General features: G+C 41.2%; 2 protein-coding genes and 1 non-coding gene across 4 annotated transcripts in view; 1 reads left to right on the plus strand and 2 right to left on the minus strand.

Annotated features, from left to right (window-relative positions):
- Nucleotides 1-9,249: 9,249 nt before the first annotated feature.
- On the minus strand, nt 9,250-11,106 carry LOC21408909 (photosynthetic NDH subunit of subcomplex B 3, chloroplastic). 2 transcript variants are annotated; one of them, XM_010099810.2, is made up of 6 exons: nt 10,820-11,106; nt 10,587-10,697; nt 10,345-10,401; nt 10,087-10,149; nt 9,575-9,637; nt 9,250-9,380 (listed from the first exon to the last, which is right to left on the minus strand). In XM_010099810.2, exons 1-6 carry the CDS (start codon nt 11,045-11,047, stop codon nt 9,303-9,305), a joined length of 600 nt encoding a protein of 199 aa, XP_010098112.1. In that variant the 5' UTR covers nt 11,048-11,106; the 3' UTR covers nt 9,250-9,302. The 2 variants fall into 2 exon arrangements, with proteins under 2 accessions (XP_010098112.1, XP_024022551.1); XM_024166783.1 differs by lacking the exon at nt 10,345-10,401.
- A 151-nt stretch (nt 11,107-11,257) lies between these two features.
- TRNAN-GUU lies at nt 11,258-11,331 on the minus strand. Its single transcript has one exon. It is a non-coding gene; the product is annotated as a tRNA-Asn (tRNA).
- A 305-nt stretch (nt 11,332-11,636) lies between these two features.
- Nucleotides 11,637-15,506, plus strand: part of LOC21408911 (tRNAse Z TRZ4, mitochondrial) — a 4,821-nt gene continuing 951 nt past the window's right edge. Inside the window, 11 exon segments of the mRNA XM_024166697.1 lie at nt 11,637-11,899; nt 12,647-12,736; nt 12,840-12,884; nt 13,013-13,067; nt 13,177-13,220; nt 13,332-13,778; nt 13,901-14,166; nt 14,264-14,411; nt 14,518-14,568; nt 14,762-15,159; nt 15,273-15,506. The exon segment at nt 15,273-15,506 is cut by the window's right edge and continues 11 nt beyond it. Coding sequence (XP_024022465.1) covers nt 11,771-11,899; nt 12,647-12,736; nt 12,840-12,884; nt 13,013-13,067; nt 13,177-13,220; nt 13,332-13,778; nt 13,901-14,166; nt 14,264-14,411; nt 14,518-14,568; nt 14,762-15,159; nt 15,273-15,506 — 1,907 coding nt within the window. The 5' untranslated portion in view covers nt 11,637-11,770.

Here is a 15,506-nt window from a genome sequence, read left to right on the forward strand (position 1 = left end):
TTTTCTCCAAAAATTCCACATCGTGCATGCGTTGGTGTTTGTGGAAATTTGAGTGTTTAAGAAACCTATTTTGTCTCACGTGTGCCCACACACACGTCTACGTGGAATCAAGGAATTGACGTGGAAGACTTTGGTATTCTAAACACAAAGCTTGGAGCAAGGACTGTTCGTGGTCAAAGAAATTTAAGTTATCATCCGAGTCGGCTTCCAGGTATTTTTCGGTTGATCCTTGAATGATGTAAATTAATGTGATTAATTTATTCGTGCATAAATTAATATAATCTATAGAGTATCTCAAAAGTTTTATGAAAAATTTTGTTATACACGATCCGCTGTTTTTCATCCCCACGCTTCCGCACCCGAATTCGATTCGGGAACCAGCAGAAGGTTCGTCCCAGGGGACCTAGTATTAAAAAGGGTAATGCAGAGTACAAAACCCAAAAATACTGGTCCACTGGGCCCAACTTGGGAAGGGCCTTACCGCATAAGGGAAGTACTACGTCCTGGCACCTACATTTTGGAAAGTCTCGGCGGCAAGAGAATTCAACAGCCATGGAATGCAGAACAACTAAGGCTGTACTACCAATAGTGTATGTAATTCTTACGCATCACAATTGTACATTCTCTGCGAATTTAATAAATTGATATGTTTGCAGAAAGAAAGGAATTGACCCCTTAATAACATGTCTGCTTGAAAAAACCAAGGTTATATCAAACAGACATGGGGGGACAGAGGTCCACGGATTACTAAAAATATGGCACGGCGACCCCAAGGGGTAAATTCGACGTCAGATCCTCCAAGGAGGAAAGACAAATACTTAGCAAAATTCTAAGGAATTTTCTAAGACGACGACCCCAAGGGGTAAACTCGACGTCAGATCCTCCAAGGAGGAAAGACGAATACTTAGCAAAATTCTTAGGAATTTCCTAAGACGACGACCGCAATGGGTAATTCGACGTCAGATCCTCCAAGGAGGAAAGGCGAATACTTAGCAAAATTCTAAGGAATTTTCTAAGACGACAACCCCAAGGTGTAAATTCGACATCAGATCCTCTAAGGAGGAAAGGTGAATACTTAGCAAAATTCTAAGGAATTTCCTAAGACGACGACCCCAATGGGTAAATTCGACGTCAGATCCTCCAAGGAGGAAAGGCGAATACTTAGCAAAATTCCAATGAATTTTCTAAGACGACGACCCCAAGGGGTAAATTCGACGTCAGATCCTCCAAGGAGGAAAGGCGAATACTTAGCAAAATTCCAATGAATTTTCTAAGACGACGACCCCAAGGGGTAAATTCGACGTCAGATTCTCCAAGGAGGAAAGACGGACACTTAGCAAAATTCTAAGGAATTTTCTAATACAACAATTGCAAAGCAAGGTATGAATAAACCCCGTTATCTCGTCGGAACCGCATGAGTTCACCGGGGTGGAGCACGGTCCGCCAAAATCGGCATAGGTTAGGTGCTATTGATGGAACATGGTAAGCCTATCTTTCTCTATATGGAAGTGCTGCAAGATAAAGGAGAACCCTAATCTCCTAAAATCCCTCATTAGGGAACACCTGTAAGATGAGTCTGCCGCTTTCTTTCATAACAGAGCCGAAAAAAAGAAGGTATATATAGATGAAATAAAAAGATGTCCGAATCAACAATAAGTTACAAACAAAGAGAGAGAGGTAAAAATCTTTTCAGGCTTCGTCGCTAGCCGTCGATTCATCACCGTCACCACGCGGAGAAAGGTTGTCGTCGCCAGCTGGAGGAGGAGAGTTATAAAGGAAGCTCAAGTCCCACTCAGGACGCTCCTTCTTGATCAAATCGACAATTTGCTAGCCCGCAGATTGAAAATCCTTGTTGCGGATGTCGGTGAGCTCTGGAGAGGCCTTAAACTCCTCAATAATCTCAGCGCGTCTGGCGTCGAAGGTAGTTGTAGCCTCGGCTTCGGCTTCCCTCTTCCCCTCGGCCTTTCCCTCAGCGAAACGTTTCTTCGACTCCTCAGCTGCTTCGGACAACTTTTTATCAGATAAATCTGCCCGCTTCGTAAAATCCTTGACCTTAGCAGTCAACTTTTCCAGTTCGCCTTCCAGACTCGACAGCTTGGCCACGGCCACGTCTCTCTTCTCGATGGCATCGTCTAGCTTTTTTTTGGCGTCGGTGACGAGGGAGTTGAGCTTGGCTTCCACATCGTCCATCTCCTTATTACGCTCCTCAACCTTAATTAGGTCAAGGATGGAAAGGACCAGGCTCTGAAAAGTTGAAGGTCAAAAAAACAAAAATGCAGAACAAAAAAAAAAAAACCACTCTCGGCAAAATCTTACGTGGATTTGGAAGGAGATCTATTTGTGCTAACGGTCGACCAAGGAAGATTGAGCGGCAGGAACCCAGTGTGGCTCAAGGAAAGACTCATAGAGAGCCTGAAAGACGAGGGAGAAATGAGGGGGAAGTTTCAGCATTGCCCCGATCTCGGCGTCAGAGATGTCCGAAACTTGGAAATTTTCGTCCATAATTTTTCCCCCGGGAATAAGTACGCGTTCCCTCGGTACCGAGGGAATGTTAACCTCGGGGATGGGGACCGTCGGTGTCTAAGTCTCAGCCATTGGCGTATTCTCGCTGTGTCTCTTTTTCCGCGCAGGATCCATCTCCGACCCAGAAGGGCCTTTGGTCTTCTTGCTCCTCGGCACGTGGGAAGAAGAGTTGGCTTTCTCCTTTCCCTTCGACGGGGCTGTTGGCTCGGTGGGGGTTGTTGATTCGACGGCGGCTGCTGGCTCGGCCCGGATTGTTGGCTACCAGGGAGTTGGATTCTCAAAGACGCCATCTCTACGGAAACGACAAGACAAAGATATAGTCAGCATTTGGAAAACGAAAGCCGTAATAAATAAAGGCATCAAAAGTAGAAGTTACCTTCGTCGCTTAAATGGAAGTATGCGCGAACAGCGTCTAGGTCCGAAGGGTCTGGGAGATCAAGAATCAACCCGGCAGCTCGAAGGTTGGGCGTGGTCAGGAGCGTATCAATATGACGGATCTCAGACGAATACGAGAAGGCCTTCTCGACCCTCGCCAAGCTATTTCCAGAAAACTTCGGCCGGTCTTGGTCAACTAGAGGGTGAAAGACTGTCAGCATACGGAAAAGGAGAAAGAAGCAAAGTAAGGTAAGAGAGTCAGAATTCTCACCCTTATTCCCAAACGCCGCCTGCACCTGCCTTCGACGGGGCAGGCGGTCGTTGGGGGGAAAATTGAAAGGCCCCCGAATCATGAAAAACATGGGTTTCCACCCATGTGACGACGAGGGAATGCCCAGTATCAACTTCCCAAATCTGGGCTGAGATCTCCCGTGACCACTCAAAAAATACCACCCCTCACAGTTGGCGACGTGGCATAGTTTGTACATAAATCTGAACTCATCCAGAGGAAGGTCCATATCAAACTGTTGGTGCCACAAAATCTAGGCCCCGGCAAAGCAGTACCAGAAGTTCGGCGCCAGTTAAGCGGGGGAAATACCATAGAAGTGGCAGTAATCCTTTACAAAAGGATGAACCGGAAAGGTCATCCCTGCCGTGACAGCTCTAGTATAGACCGGGAGGTACCCGGTCGGCGGCATGCTTGTCCTAAAGTGCATGTCCGGGAGGAGGTATTCGAACCACCTCCCGTCAATGCATCATTCCTTTACAGCCCGGATAATATCCTTATTCCGGACCCTCGACGCCACAACGTCGGCTGTGAAGAAAGACCTATCCGGATCACCACTCGTGGCAGCCAGGGGGGCATCTACCGTCGAGGCAACCACCCCGCCTACACTGCCCCCGTGAAGGGGATCCGCTCTACCACCTCATCCAACATCTGTTCTATGCTACCAAATTCGCTACTGAAGCCGTCGCCTGGTTCATATCTGGCTTCGATGTCTTCTAGGTCCCTCAGCACGGAGTCGACGCCTGAAGATGAAGAAGACCATGAGATCTCCACCATTGAAGGGGAGTCTAGACGGATGACGGAAGAATCCTCTCGACTGGGGGAATTTTGGGCCATTGTTCTGGTGATTAAAAAGACAAGGAGCTGAGTTAAAACTCTAACATCGAGAGGAAGAAAATGATGGCTATTCTAAACTACGATCACTCAAACACCTCGACTTAACACCGACCATTCATGTAAGAACGATAACGACGAGTGTTTATGGTACCCCAAGTTCTCCAGAACCCAGGAACCAGGAATGCACAAACGGCCAAAAGTCAGAAGAATAACTATCCTACGCAGAAAAATAAAACGGAGTAAGTCTCCCTAACCTCTACATTCCGCGCATCTTTCATACACATATATATATATATGCGGTTCAACAGGAGAAGAACCCATGCGTAAACAAAATGAGTAGAGGATGATGGGGCTTACAGATATGAAGAGTTCCAGGGAGAGAATCTCGGATTGAACGCGACTCCGCGGCATGCCTTAAAAAACAAGAAGTACGAATCGATGTTGTGTGGAGAAGGATTCCGACGGAGCAAAAGGCAGTTCAGCAAATACAGGGGTTGTTTGCGTTTTGAAAAAAAAATGGTTTTCAAATTCGAAGAGGGTATTTAAAGGGACAAAAGTCCTTGACCCCTGACCGTTGGATGAAGATTTTAAAATCCAACGGCAAGGGGATCCTGCCCAGATCTGACGGTGACAAACGAGGGCGGGAAACGAAAGAGTCGCAATCCAAAGGCTCGTATTCGTCCTTTCAAAAATGGAGCCTTGCGTCATCATGGGGAATCGATCGACGCGACGGTTGCGTCCCCCGAAGGAAATCCGAAGCGTCCAGGCCATCATTGTAGATGAAGGCTCGGGACCGGTTTCCCACACCCGAAGCACAGAAGTACGACCAAACCAAAGCTCGAGGCCGCCTAAAAGGAGCCCTCGACCTGGGGGGTAGCTGTTGTGTGGGAAAATGTGACGGACACCTGGACGAACGATAATGCGACACGTGGCCTTAACTGCTCCCCGCCAAGCAACAACCCTCAACGTCTACAGCTCTAAAGAGCCCAAGCACAAAGTCCAACTTAAGGCGACGATTCCTTCTGGCGTCGACAGATTGAGCCGGATTCCTTCTGGCGTCGACAAATTGAGCCGTCGAACTTAAGGTACAAAGATCCCTCGACCACAGAATCAACCACCAAGAAGGACGACTGGGCTAAGCGTCGCTGGCGACGAGGGGAACGTTCTCTGGAGGACGTGGCAAGTTGCGTACAAAAGTGGAGGACGCCTGCAGGCATTAATTGCGAGCTCTTAAACCACCCCACAGGGGACAGGATAGTGTTACAGGGATGCACAGAGCCGTAATAGAAGACTAATTGGCTGAGTGAACAGTGCTGATTAGTGGGCTACGTCTGGGCCTAAAAAGGGGAAGCACTTGAGTGCTTCTGCCTACGAGGGAAACCCACCCAGCGAAGGAAGCCCAGTGTAAAAGGAGGGAGACCCCCTACGAGGAAGGGGTTCAGATACAAGAAGAGAAAAAAGAGAGTGAGAGATAGCAATTGATGTAAATTGTAATCTCCTCAAAAAGAAATATACAACTACAGTCGATGTAGCTCTAATTTTACAGAGTGAACCACTATAAAATTTCTTGTCTTCTTTATTTGTGCACATCTCAAACGAGGGCGGGAAACGAAAGAGTCGCAATCCAAAGGCTCGTATTCGTCCTTTCAAAAATGGAGCCTTGCGTCATCATGGGGAATCGATCGACGCGACGGTTGCGTCCCCCGAAGGAAATCCGAAGCGTCCAGGCCATCATTGTAGATGAAGGCTCGGGACCGGTTTCCCACACCCGAAGCACAGAAGTACGACCAAACCAAAGCTCGAGGCCGCCTAAAAGGAGCCCTCGACCTGGGGGGTAGCTGTTGTGTGGGAAAATGTGACGGACACCTGGACGAACGATAATGCGACACGTGGCCTTAACTGCTCCCCGCCAAGCAACAACCCTCAACGTCTACAGCTCTAAAGAGCCCAAGCACAAAGTCCAACTTAAGGCGACGATTCCTTCTGGCATCGACAGATTGAGCCGAATTCCTTCTGGCGTCGACAAATTGAGCCGTCGAACTTAAGGTACAAAGATCCCTCGACCACAGAATCAACCACCAAGAAGGACGACTGGGCTAAGCGTCGCTGGCGACGAGGGGAACGTTCTCTGGAGGACGTGGCAAGTTGCGTACAAAAGTGGAGGACGCCTGCAGGCATTAATTGCGAGCTCTTAAACCGCCCCACAGGGGACAAGATAGTGTTACAGGGACGCATAGAGCCGTAATAGAAGACTAATTGGCTGAGTGAACAGTGCTGATTAGTGGGCTACGTCTGGGCCTAAAAAGAGGAAGCACTTGAGTGCTTCTGCCTACGAGGGAAACCCACCCAGTGAAGGAAGCCCAGTATAAAAGGAGGGAGACCCCCTACGAGGAAGGGGTTCAGATACAAGAAGAGAAAAAAGAGAGTGAGAGATAGCAATTGATGTAAATTGTAATCTCGTCAAAAAGAAATATACAACTACAGTCGATGTAGCTCTAATTTTACAGAGTGAACCACTATAAAATTTCTTGTCTTCTTTATTTGTGCACATCTCAAACTATAACTTTACTTTCCTTTAGAATTTGATTGTAAAACAAGTAAAAAAGATATCTTGGAGAACAAGCAATTGAATCCCAGTGGGATTCAACCTGCACCACATGCCCCTGCACCTCTATGTGCTTGGGCGTGTGGCCTCCTGTAGTCCCACCATAGTGTGTTTCAAAATTAATTTAATTAAATAACCACATTATTTATTTCTAATGACATTAAATCCCAACAATTAACCTTATCTTGCAAATATTACAAGGATGATGTAGGAATTCATGCACCTATTATTCTGAGCTCCAATAAAATTAATAATTAATTAAACTTTTAAATTAATTAATTCTTTTTATTCTAAAAGTTACTCCACTAAAAACTTAGACAGCACTCTCGAAATTACACATAATTTTCTTTGAAGAACTTGAAGTGTCCATTTGATATAGTCACTACATATAGATCAATCCTTCATAAATAATTCATAATTAGAGGTAGGTAAAATATGTTAACCTCTCTAATTACTTCTTTATCCTTGAGTACCATTGATTCTCTAATGAATAGTATATTCATAAAACAAATTATGTATACGGGCTCGTTACTTTTTAAAGTATCGAATTAATATTCAAGAGAATTATTTATCTACTTCTCTAAGGAAGAACGAATGGATTCTATTGTGTGGGAAAATGTGACGGACACCTGGACGAACGATAATGCGACACGTGGCCTTAACTGCTCCCCGCCAAGCAACAACCCTCAACGTCTACAGCTCTAAAGAGCCCAAGCACAAAGTCCAACTTAAGGCGACGATTCCTTCTGGCGTCGACAGATTGAGCCGGATTCCTTCTGGCGTCGACAAATTGAGCCGTCGAACTTAAGGTACAAAGATCCCTCTACCACAGAATCAACCACCAAGAAGGACGACTGGGCTAAGCGTCGCTGGCGACGAGGGGAACGTTCTCTGGAGGACGTGGCAAGTTGCGTACAAAAGTGGAGGACACCTGCAGGCATTAATTGCGAGCTCTTAAACCGCCCCACAGGGGACAAGATAGTGTTACAGGGACGCACAGAGCCGTAATAGAAGACTAATTGGCTGAGTGAACAGTGCTGATTAGTGGGCTACGTCTGGGCCTAAAAAGGGGAAGCACTTGAGTGCTTCTGCCTACGAGGGAAACCCACCCAGCGAAGGAAGCCCAGTGTAAAAGGAGGGAGACCCCCTACGAGGAAGGGGTTCAGATACAAGAAGAGAAAAAAGAGAGTGAGAGATAGCAATTGATGTAAATTGTAATCTCCTCAAAAAGAAATATACAACTACAGTCGATGTAGCTCTAATTTTACAGAGTGAACCACTATAAAATTTCTTGTCTTCTTTATTTGTGCACATCTCAAACTATATACACCATACACTCCGAACAATAAATTTACACACATATTCAACACCTAAGCCGATAATCCAAAGAGAAACTAAGAGATAACCCGGCCGGTTTTTGTTGACGAGAAATCACCGTCAACAAATGTGCCTAGACGCAACCTATTCTATAGTTGATAATTAAACATTGGATGCATATAGAGATGTAAATTATAGCTAAACATGGTCTGAAGTCCGGTGATTACGGTAAGAAGAATGGTACTATCACTCTTTTTTATCATTTTCTCCATATCAAAAATTCAAAATCTGCAGTCAGCCAATATTTTATCATTGCAAAGCTGCAGAAAATCTCAGTGGACCACTTAATACAACTTAAATCTTAGTGGACTATTTAACATAACTTTTCCAACATAAATTTGATAAAAGTAAAAAGAAAAAAAAAAGATTTTAGTGGTAATTGCCTAAGCTAAGCTTGAATAGCTTTGCAAATAGCTAGAAAAATAATTATATTGCATAAATATTTAATCAAGTCGGCTTGCTTATAATGATCCAATCAACATCTGCTATCCCATTTTCTTATGTCGACGGTTGTCTCTTCAATTAAATTTGACACTTCGTGAATTGATTAAGTATTTTTAATATTTTTTTTCCTATTCATGTGTTTAGATTCTTAAATTTAAATGACATGACATATAAGTAGTGTAGGGATAGTCAATCAAAAAAAAAAAAATAGAGACAAGCTCTGGACTCATAATGACCACCATACATTTTCTTTTTCAAAAATGGTTTTCATCACCATAGGATACCCGTCACTCATAAAATAGTGAGTTCTACCTATCTACGTAGAGGGAACCACCTTATACGAGGATGAATAGGAGTGTTTTTTTTTTTTTTTTTGTTTACAAGTATTAAAGAAAAAAATTTTAAAAAAAACAATAAAAGATCACAACTTTGCCTCTTATGAGCGGCACCTTAAATGAGCTTAGCACTTAGCAGAGAAGAGCAACAAGATTACTTGGACTTAGCTCTATTCAGAGTGGTCATGGAGTCATATTTAACTGTAAGAAATTATATAAAAAGTTATATATATATATATATTTTTTTTTTTTTTTCAGTAAGAATGAGATACAAAAAATTGATTTCTTATTTATCCCACTTTGAGATTTTAGGTTTTCTATAAAAAGATAATAATAATAATAATAAGTAAAATTGAGTATGGAAAGTTTTGTATTCTAGGTATTGTTGTCCTGTAATTCTGCTACTGTGAGGAACGAATTCAAACTTGATATGTCACAGTCTAATTATAACAGAATATAATTTCTATTTACTTCCTTTTTTTTTTTTGGTAATTTACAATAGTAGAGAAACAAAAATGTCTTAAAGAGGCTCTGAGGGGTCTATCTCTTCATAGCTCCATTCATGAGATTTCCATTCAGGAAGTTGTTGGACAACAACCTGTATCAATTGAAAATTGCAAGTCGAAGAACACGACTAATTAAAAACAGAAAATTGGGAGTTTGGTAATAAATATAGAGATATATATGTCATATATGTGTATATGTGTATGCATATGTATATGTATATGTCTATGTATATGTATTCCATTTTAAGATCTTGAACCGTAAATAGAGGAAAGCAAGATCACAAACCAGTCCTCTGGAATCTGGTTCACCAACTTTAGTTTGGCAAGCAAGTCTCCAGTTTTTCGGTTTCTGCATAGATTAATTGTCCATAGCATTAATGCTAGCAATTCTACTAAAGAATGAAAGCAAACAATAGTTTTTAATAGCTAAGTTTTTCTTTTAAAAAAAGTTTTTAATAGTTTAGTATTAAGCAAAAGTTAGTATAATAATATGTCTTTTCCCTTGATCTAGAATTTTTTTGTAATCACTAGACTAAGGTAAAGGCATTTCAACTCGGCGTTCGCAAGATCTCTGCACAAACAATTTGGTGAGAATTAGCCTTAGTACCACTTATGAAGTCTAATTGTTCAACTACTCAAATCCTTTCATGACGGTGGTATATTCGAATACCTAACTCTCTAGTGGTATTCTTCTAATTTACTGAACAATTTGCGGTATCGCCAGCATGAATCAATCTTGTAACATGAAGGCAAAAGATAATAGTTGGCAAATTCACAAATAACTAGATTATACTATACCCTTTTCAGTTTTTCCTTCTCTTTGTCAGTACGAGGGCTTAATAGCTCTTTTCCTTCAATAACCTAAAACAAAAAAGAAAGAAAGAAAGAAATAAATAAAAATCATCAGAACAAAAGACATTTAATGGGTGTATGATACATTCAAGATCTTTTCCAAGTGGTCTGGCTCAATATTGAATCAGAAAGCCACTTGTACATTGCAAAGCATATGGTAAAATTTGTTTGAAAAAGCAGATTAAAATTGATATATATATATACCTCCACCATGCACGTCCCACAAGTTCCTCCCCCTGCACAATTTAGCAGAGGCCTAGACTGCAAATTTGCATAGATACAAACATTATTATTAAAATATAACTCTATCCACATGTATAAGTACAAGACATTGAAATCAAATATATATATATATATATATATATTGAACATTATTTTCATACCTTCACTAATTAGATAATGAAAGGTGTTGGAATTGAGATATGAGAGGAATAAGCTTTACTTACATAGGGTCCATACAAATCAATATTTGCCTCCAACATTATATCCCTTAGTTTCTGCCCACCACAAGCTCTTCGAAGTAGCACATCAGGAGTTCCATCTGGTAATAAAGAAGACTAAAATGAACCAAAAAAACAAAAAAACAAAAAAAAACAAAGCAAAACGTCAAATGCCAATAACTTCAAGAGAACAAGACCTTGTAATAGTGATAATACAAGTACTTTTTACTGAAACTTACACTAAAAAAAGCAAAATCAACAGAAGGCGGTCCGTCTGCTTCTATATCTTCGGATTCACTGTCTGGGATGGTGGTAATGGCTCTGATTTTTCCTCCTCTAGTTCTGGAAAAGCTGAGGGGCTTATAGTAAGTTTTTTTAGGAGTTTTTTGTGTATTGGTAATGTAGTTGAAGTTTAAAGAGACTGAGGAAGAATATAGAGCTAAAGAGCTCAGCTGAAAAGCTCCCATTTTTTTGATATTTCAATGATTAAAAAGTTGAATTGCTTTGAATTTGATGGTCAATTGGATATTCATACTTGGGACATGGTTTGTGGTGGTTAGTTTCCACTTTTCGCCTTATCTGATCATGATCAAGTATTACATGGGCCTCACAGTGGGCTTCTTAATATCAGTACCCCACAAGACATAAGGCCCACAAAAAAAAATAAATAAATAAATCGCTAGAAGGAGGGCTTGAACCTCCGACCTTGTGGTTAACAGCCACACGCTCTAACCAACTGAGCTATTCCAGCTTGGTGGTAGTTTCTTTTTCTAAATTTTTTAAATAAACTTTACTAGATAAGATAGTTGTTAGCCTACACTCGTCCACATTATAAGACCAGTGTGTCTGGCCAATTACCACCGTTCCAATTATTTGATCATCAATGGCAATCTCATGATTTCCAAATTTATTTATTTCTCTAGTCTTCTCCCCTGCTAAAACCCTCTGGCGTTTGCGAAGGACAATACAATGCCACCACATCTCACAAATATCCGCTTACTCTTTGCCCCTTCCTTCTCTCTCATCTCTTCTCCCCTTAAACCCCCTCTCTCTCTCTCCTCCCTTCCCAGACCCAGCACTCTTTCTTCACCGCTCTTGCCTCCTCCTACCCCCCTAAACGACGCCGTTACGCTCCCCATCCTGGCCGCAGAAACAGCAGCACTTTCAGAGAGAGGAAAGAAGGAGCCCCGATGGAGAATTCTGAATCCGTTGGGTTTAACAAGAGAAGGGCTGAGGGTTGGGGCAAGAAAGATCAGCCCATGAAGAATCTGCAGTTGAAAGTGCGCAAACTCAATGCCAACTCCATCTCCTATGTCCAGGCAGGTTTTTTTTTTTTTTTTTTTTTTTTTTTTTTTTATTTTTTTTTTTATTTGTTGGATTGTTGGGTTTCGGTTTTTATGCTTGTTTCGATGTGGGTTTGTTTGATTTTCTTTCCTTGTGGACAGTATATAATTGGAAATGGAAATTTCAATATTTTTCCTCTATGGTGTTTCTTAGTTTTGATGAAATTGACAACTTACGTGTTGTTATGGTTTTAAGCAAAAAGAAAGTAGCTTTTGTTGTTGTGTTTGCGAGTTTCGGGTTTTAGAGGGGCGTAACAAGAAGTAATAAAGCTATAAGATATTGTTTGATTAGTACGAGAAACTCTTGAGTTAAGGTTCTACTTTGATCGTTTCATTTTGTGCCTTGTCGTTAAGGGTCTCTTTGCGAAGTACATTTTCTGTTTTTGGTTCTTAAGTGGCGAGTTTTGAAATACGTGTCATTTGTATCTGTGAGTTTCTTCAAGAATTCAGTTCACGCCTTTTGTTTTGTTTTGTATTTTTTTTTTTTTTTTTTTTTTTTCCCCTAAGTACATTTTCTGTTTTTGGTTCTTAAGTGGCGAGTTTCGAAATACGTGTCATTTGTATCTGTGAGTTTCTTCAAGAATTCAGTTCACGCCTTTTGTTTTGTTTTGTTTTTTTTTTTTTTTTTTTTTTTGTGCCCAAGTTTTCAGTTGTTTTAGGAGTTAATGACTATTGCCGTGTTTTGTTTCTATTTTTATTTTTATTTTTATTTTCTTATTGTAGATTCTGGGGACTGGAATGGATACTCAGGATACATCACCCTCAGTGCTGCTTTTCTTTGACAATCAAAGATTTATTTTTAACGCTGGGGAGGCAAGTCTTTCTGACAGATTTTAAAGAACCCCTGTTTGTTCCCCGCTTTTTTTCTAACACTTTTGTTGTTATTTCGTTTCTCAACATTGAATTCTTGTTGCAGGGATTGCAACGGTTTTGCACAGAGCATAAGATTAAGTTGTCAAAGGTGTGAGATATCTGAAAAATCTCTTAATTCTTCGGTTGAGATTTCATATGTTTAGTTTTCTTTGTCTTCAATCAGAAGGCTGTAAACATCGTGGGGAACTCATTGATGCGATTAATATTTTTTTTTAGATAGATCACATATTTCTCTCTCGTGTATGCTCAGAGACTGCAGGCGGGCTTCCAGGTTCGTCTCTTGTGTTCCTGCTAATAATTTTGGCATCAATTCCCTGGACGGGTTGTTTTAACGAGATTATTGTTGCGGCCTCTTAAAAATGCTTAGCCTTTTAATGCAGGTTTGCTTTTAACTTTGGCTGGCATGGGAGAAGAAGGAATGTCCGTGAGTATCAGATTGATTTCATGCTTTATCTGTTCACTTTGTTATTCTGACAAATTTAGCTTAAGATTGATTGAGATGATGTATCTTAAATTGTAGTGTACTATTTTTAAGGTTAATGTATGGGGCCCACCGGATCTGAAGTATTTGGTTGATGCCATGAGGTCTTTCATCCCAAATGCTGCCATGGTTCACACGCGGACCTTTGGACCGTCACGTGTTCTTGTTGAGCACGACGTTGTCAAGATATCAGCCATTCTTTTACAACCAAGTTTTTCAGAAATATCTAGGCGCTTGCATGAAGCACCCAGGAAGGGCAATGCTTCTGAAAAGGTTCTTGAAGAGAGAATGGATAATGCTTCAGTACCCTCAAGTCCAAACAGCAAAATAGCATCTCGAGGAAAGCCCAGTGACATGTCTGTGGTATATGTCTGTGAATTATCTGAATTTAAGGGGAAGTTTGACCCGAAAAAAGCTGCAGCTCTTGGTCTGCGACCTGGTCCAAAGTATCGTCAGTTGCAAGATGGACAATCAGTAAAGTCAGATAACCAAGATATCACGGTAAGTTCTGGAAACATAATGAAACTTTTCGTGGCTTGGCCAATGCTTTAAGGTATCTCATATCTGTTATTCTGTTATGCATTTGACCTTTTGAAAATAATTTTCTCTGTAATTTTCTATAGGTTCACCCAAGTGATGTAATGGGGCCCTCCCTTCCTGGTCCGATTGTATTCATTGTGGACTGCCCAACAGAATCTCATTTGCAAGAGTTATTGTCCGTAGAATACCTGAATACTTATTATGCAGATTTTTCAAGCCCGCCTGGGAGTTCTAAGGTTGTGACTTGTATCATTCATTTAAGTCCTACGTCTGTAGTAAGCAGTCCCGACTACCAAAAGTGGATGAAAAGATTTGGTTCTGCACAGCATATAATGGCTGGACATGAAAGGTTTTTATTTATTTATTTATTTATTATTTTTTTCTGGAGGTGTTTTTTATTCACCTGACTAGTTTTGTTGAATTTTTGGCATTCTTGCTGTTTGCAGGAAGAATGTAGACATTCCGATTCTCAAATCCAGTGCAAGGCTTGCAGCACGGCTCAATTATTTATGTCCTCAGTTCTTTCCAGCTCCAGGATTTTGGTCGCTTCAGCACCGTAGTTGCTCAGTACCAAACTCCGTTGTTTCAAGTGAGGTTTGTCAAAATGTTTGATAGACTTCTAATTCTTTTAAGCTTGCGACTGTTACATTTGGACAATTTGTAAACCAATTTATTTGTTGATGGGGTTTCCTTTAACCAGGGTTCTGATCTAAAGCTTTGTGAAAGCATTTCTGCTGAAAATCTCCTTAAGGTATACGAATGGTTGGTTTTCTTGGATTGAGCTAGTAATTTATCTAGTCTTTATCTTTATATATGCTATTAGTAACAAAATTATATGTCAACAGAATGCTAATCATATATGATAGAGATAATTAATACACTGAATTCCTAAGATTTTGTTCTGTTTCTAAAAAATAGAGGCTATTTCCCTGTCTGGTGAACAGTTCACTTTGCGACCTTATGCTAATCTTGGATTAGATAGATCTGGTATACCAAGCTCAACATCGTCCTTAGAGATCATTGAGGAATTACTTGCTGAGATTCCAGATCTTGGAGTTGCTGCCCAAAATGTCAGCCAGTTATGGCATGAATCCGCCAGAACAAGGGAAGAAATAAGTTCTGCACAAGATTCTGTGGTTGAAGAGCCGTGGTTGAATGAGAATAATGTTCCTAGTTGTTTGGAAAATATAAGAAGAGATGACTTGGAGATTGTCCTTCTAGGAACTGGATCATCTCAGCCATCCAAATATCGGAATGTCAGTTCTATCCATGTGAATCTTTTCTCAAAAGGAGGCTTGCTTTTGGATTGCGGTGAAGGAACGCTAGGACAGCTGAAAAGAAGGTAGACCCGAGCTTCTTTTTTCTTTCTTTTTTTTTTTCCCCTCCCCAAATGCATGTTTGTATAATAATTGTTCTCACCCCACATACTAAAATATAATGTCCCCGGTGCAATAGGTATGGTGTAGATGGGGCTGATAATGTTGTGAGAGGTTTAAGGTGTATTTGGATTTCTCATATTCACGCAGATCACCACACTGGCTTGGCTAGAATACTCGCCCTCAGACGTGATTTATTAGAGGGAGAACCTCATGAACCAGTACTTGTTGTAGGGCCAACACAGCTCAAGAGATATTTAGACGCATACCAAAGACTTGAAGATCTAGATATGCTGTTCCTTGACTGTAGGGA

Source organism: Morus notabilis, unplaced genomic scaffold (genome assembly GCF_000414095.1).
Source record: "Morus notabilis unplaced genomic scaffold, ASM41409v2 Scaffold307, whole genome shotgun sequence".
NCBI lineage: Eukaryota > Viridiplantae > Streptophyta > Magnoliopsida > Rosales > Moraceae > Morus > Morus notabilis.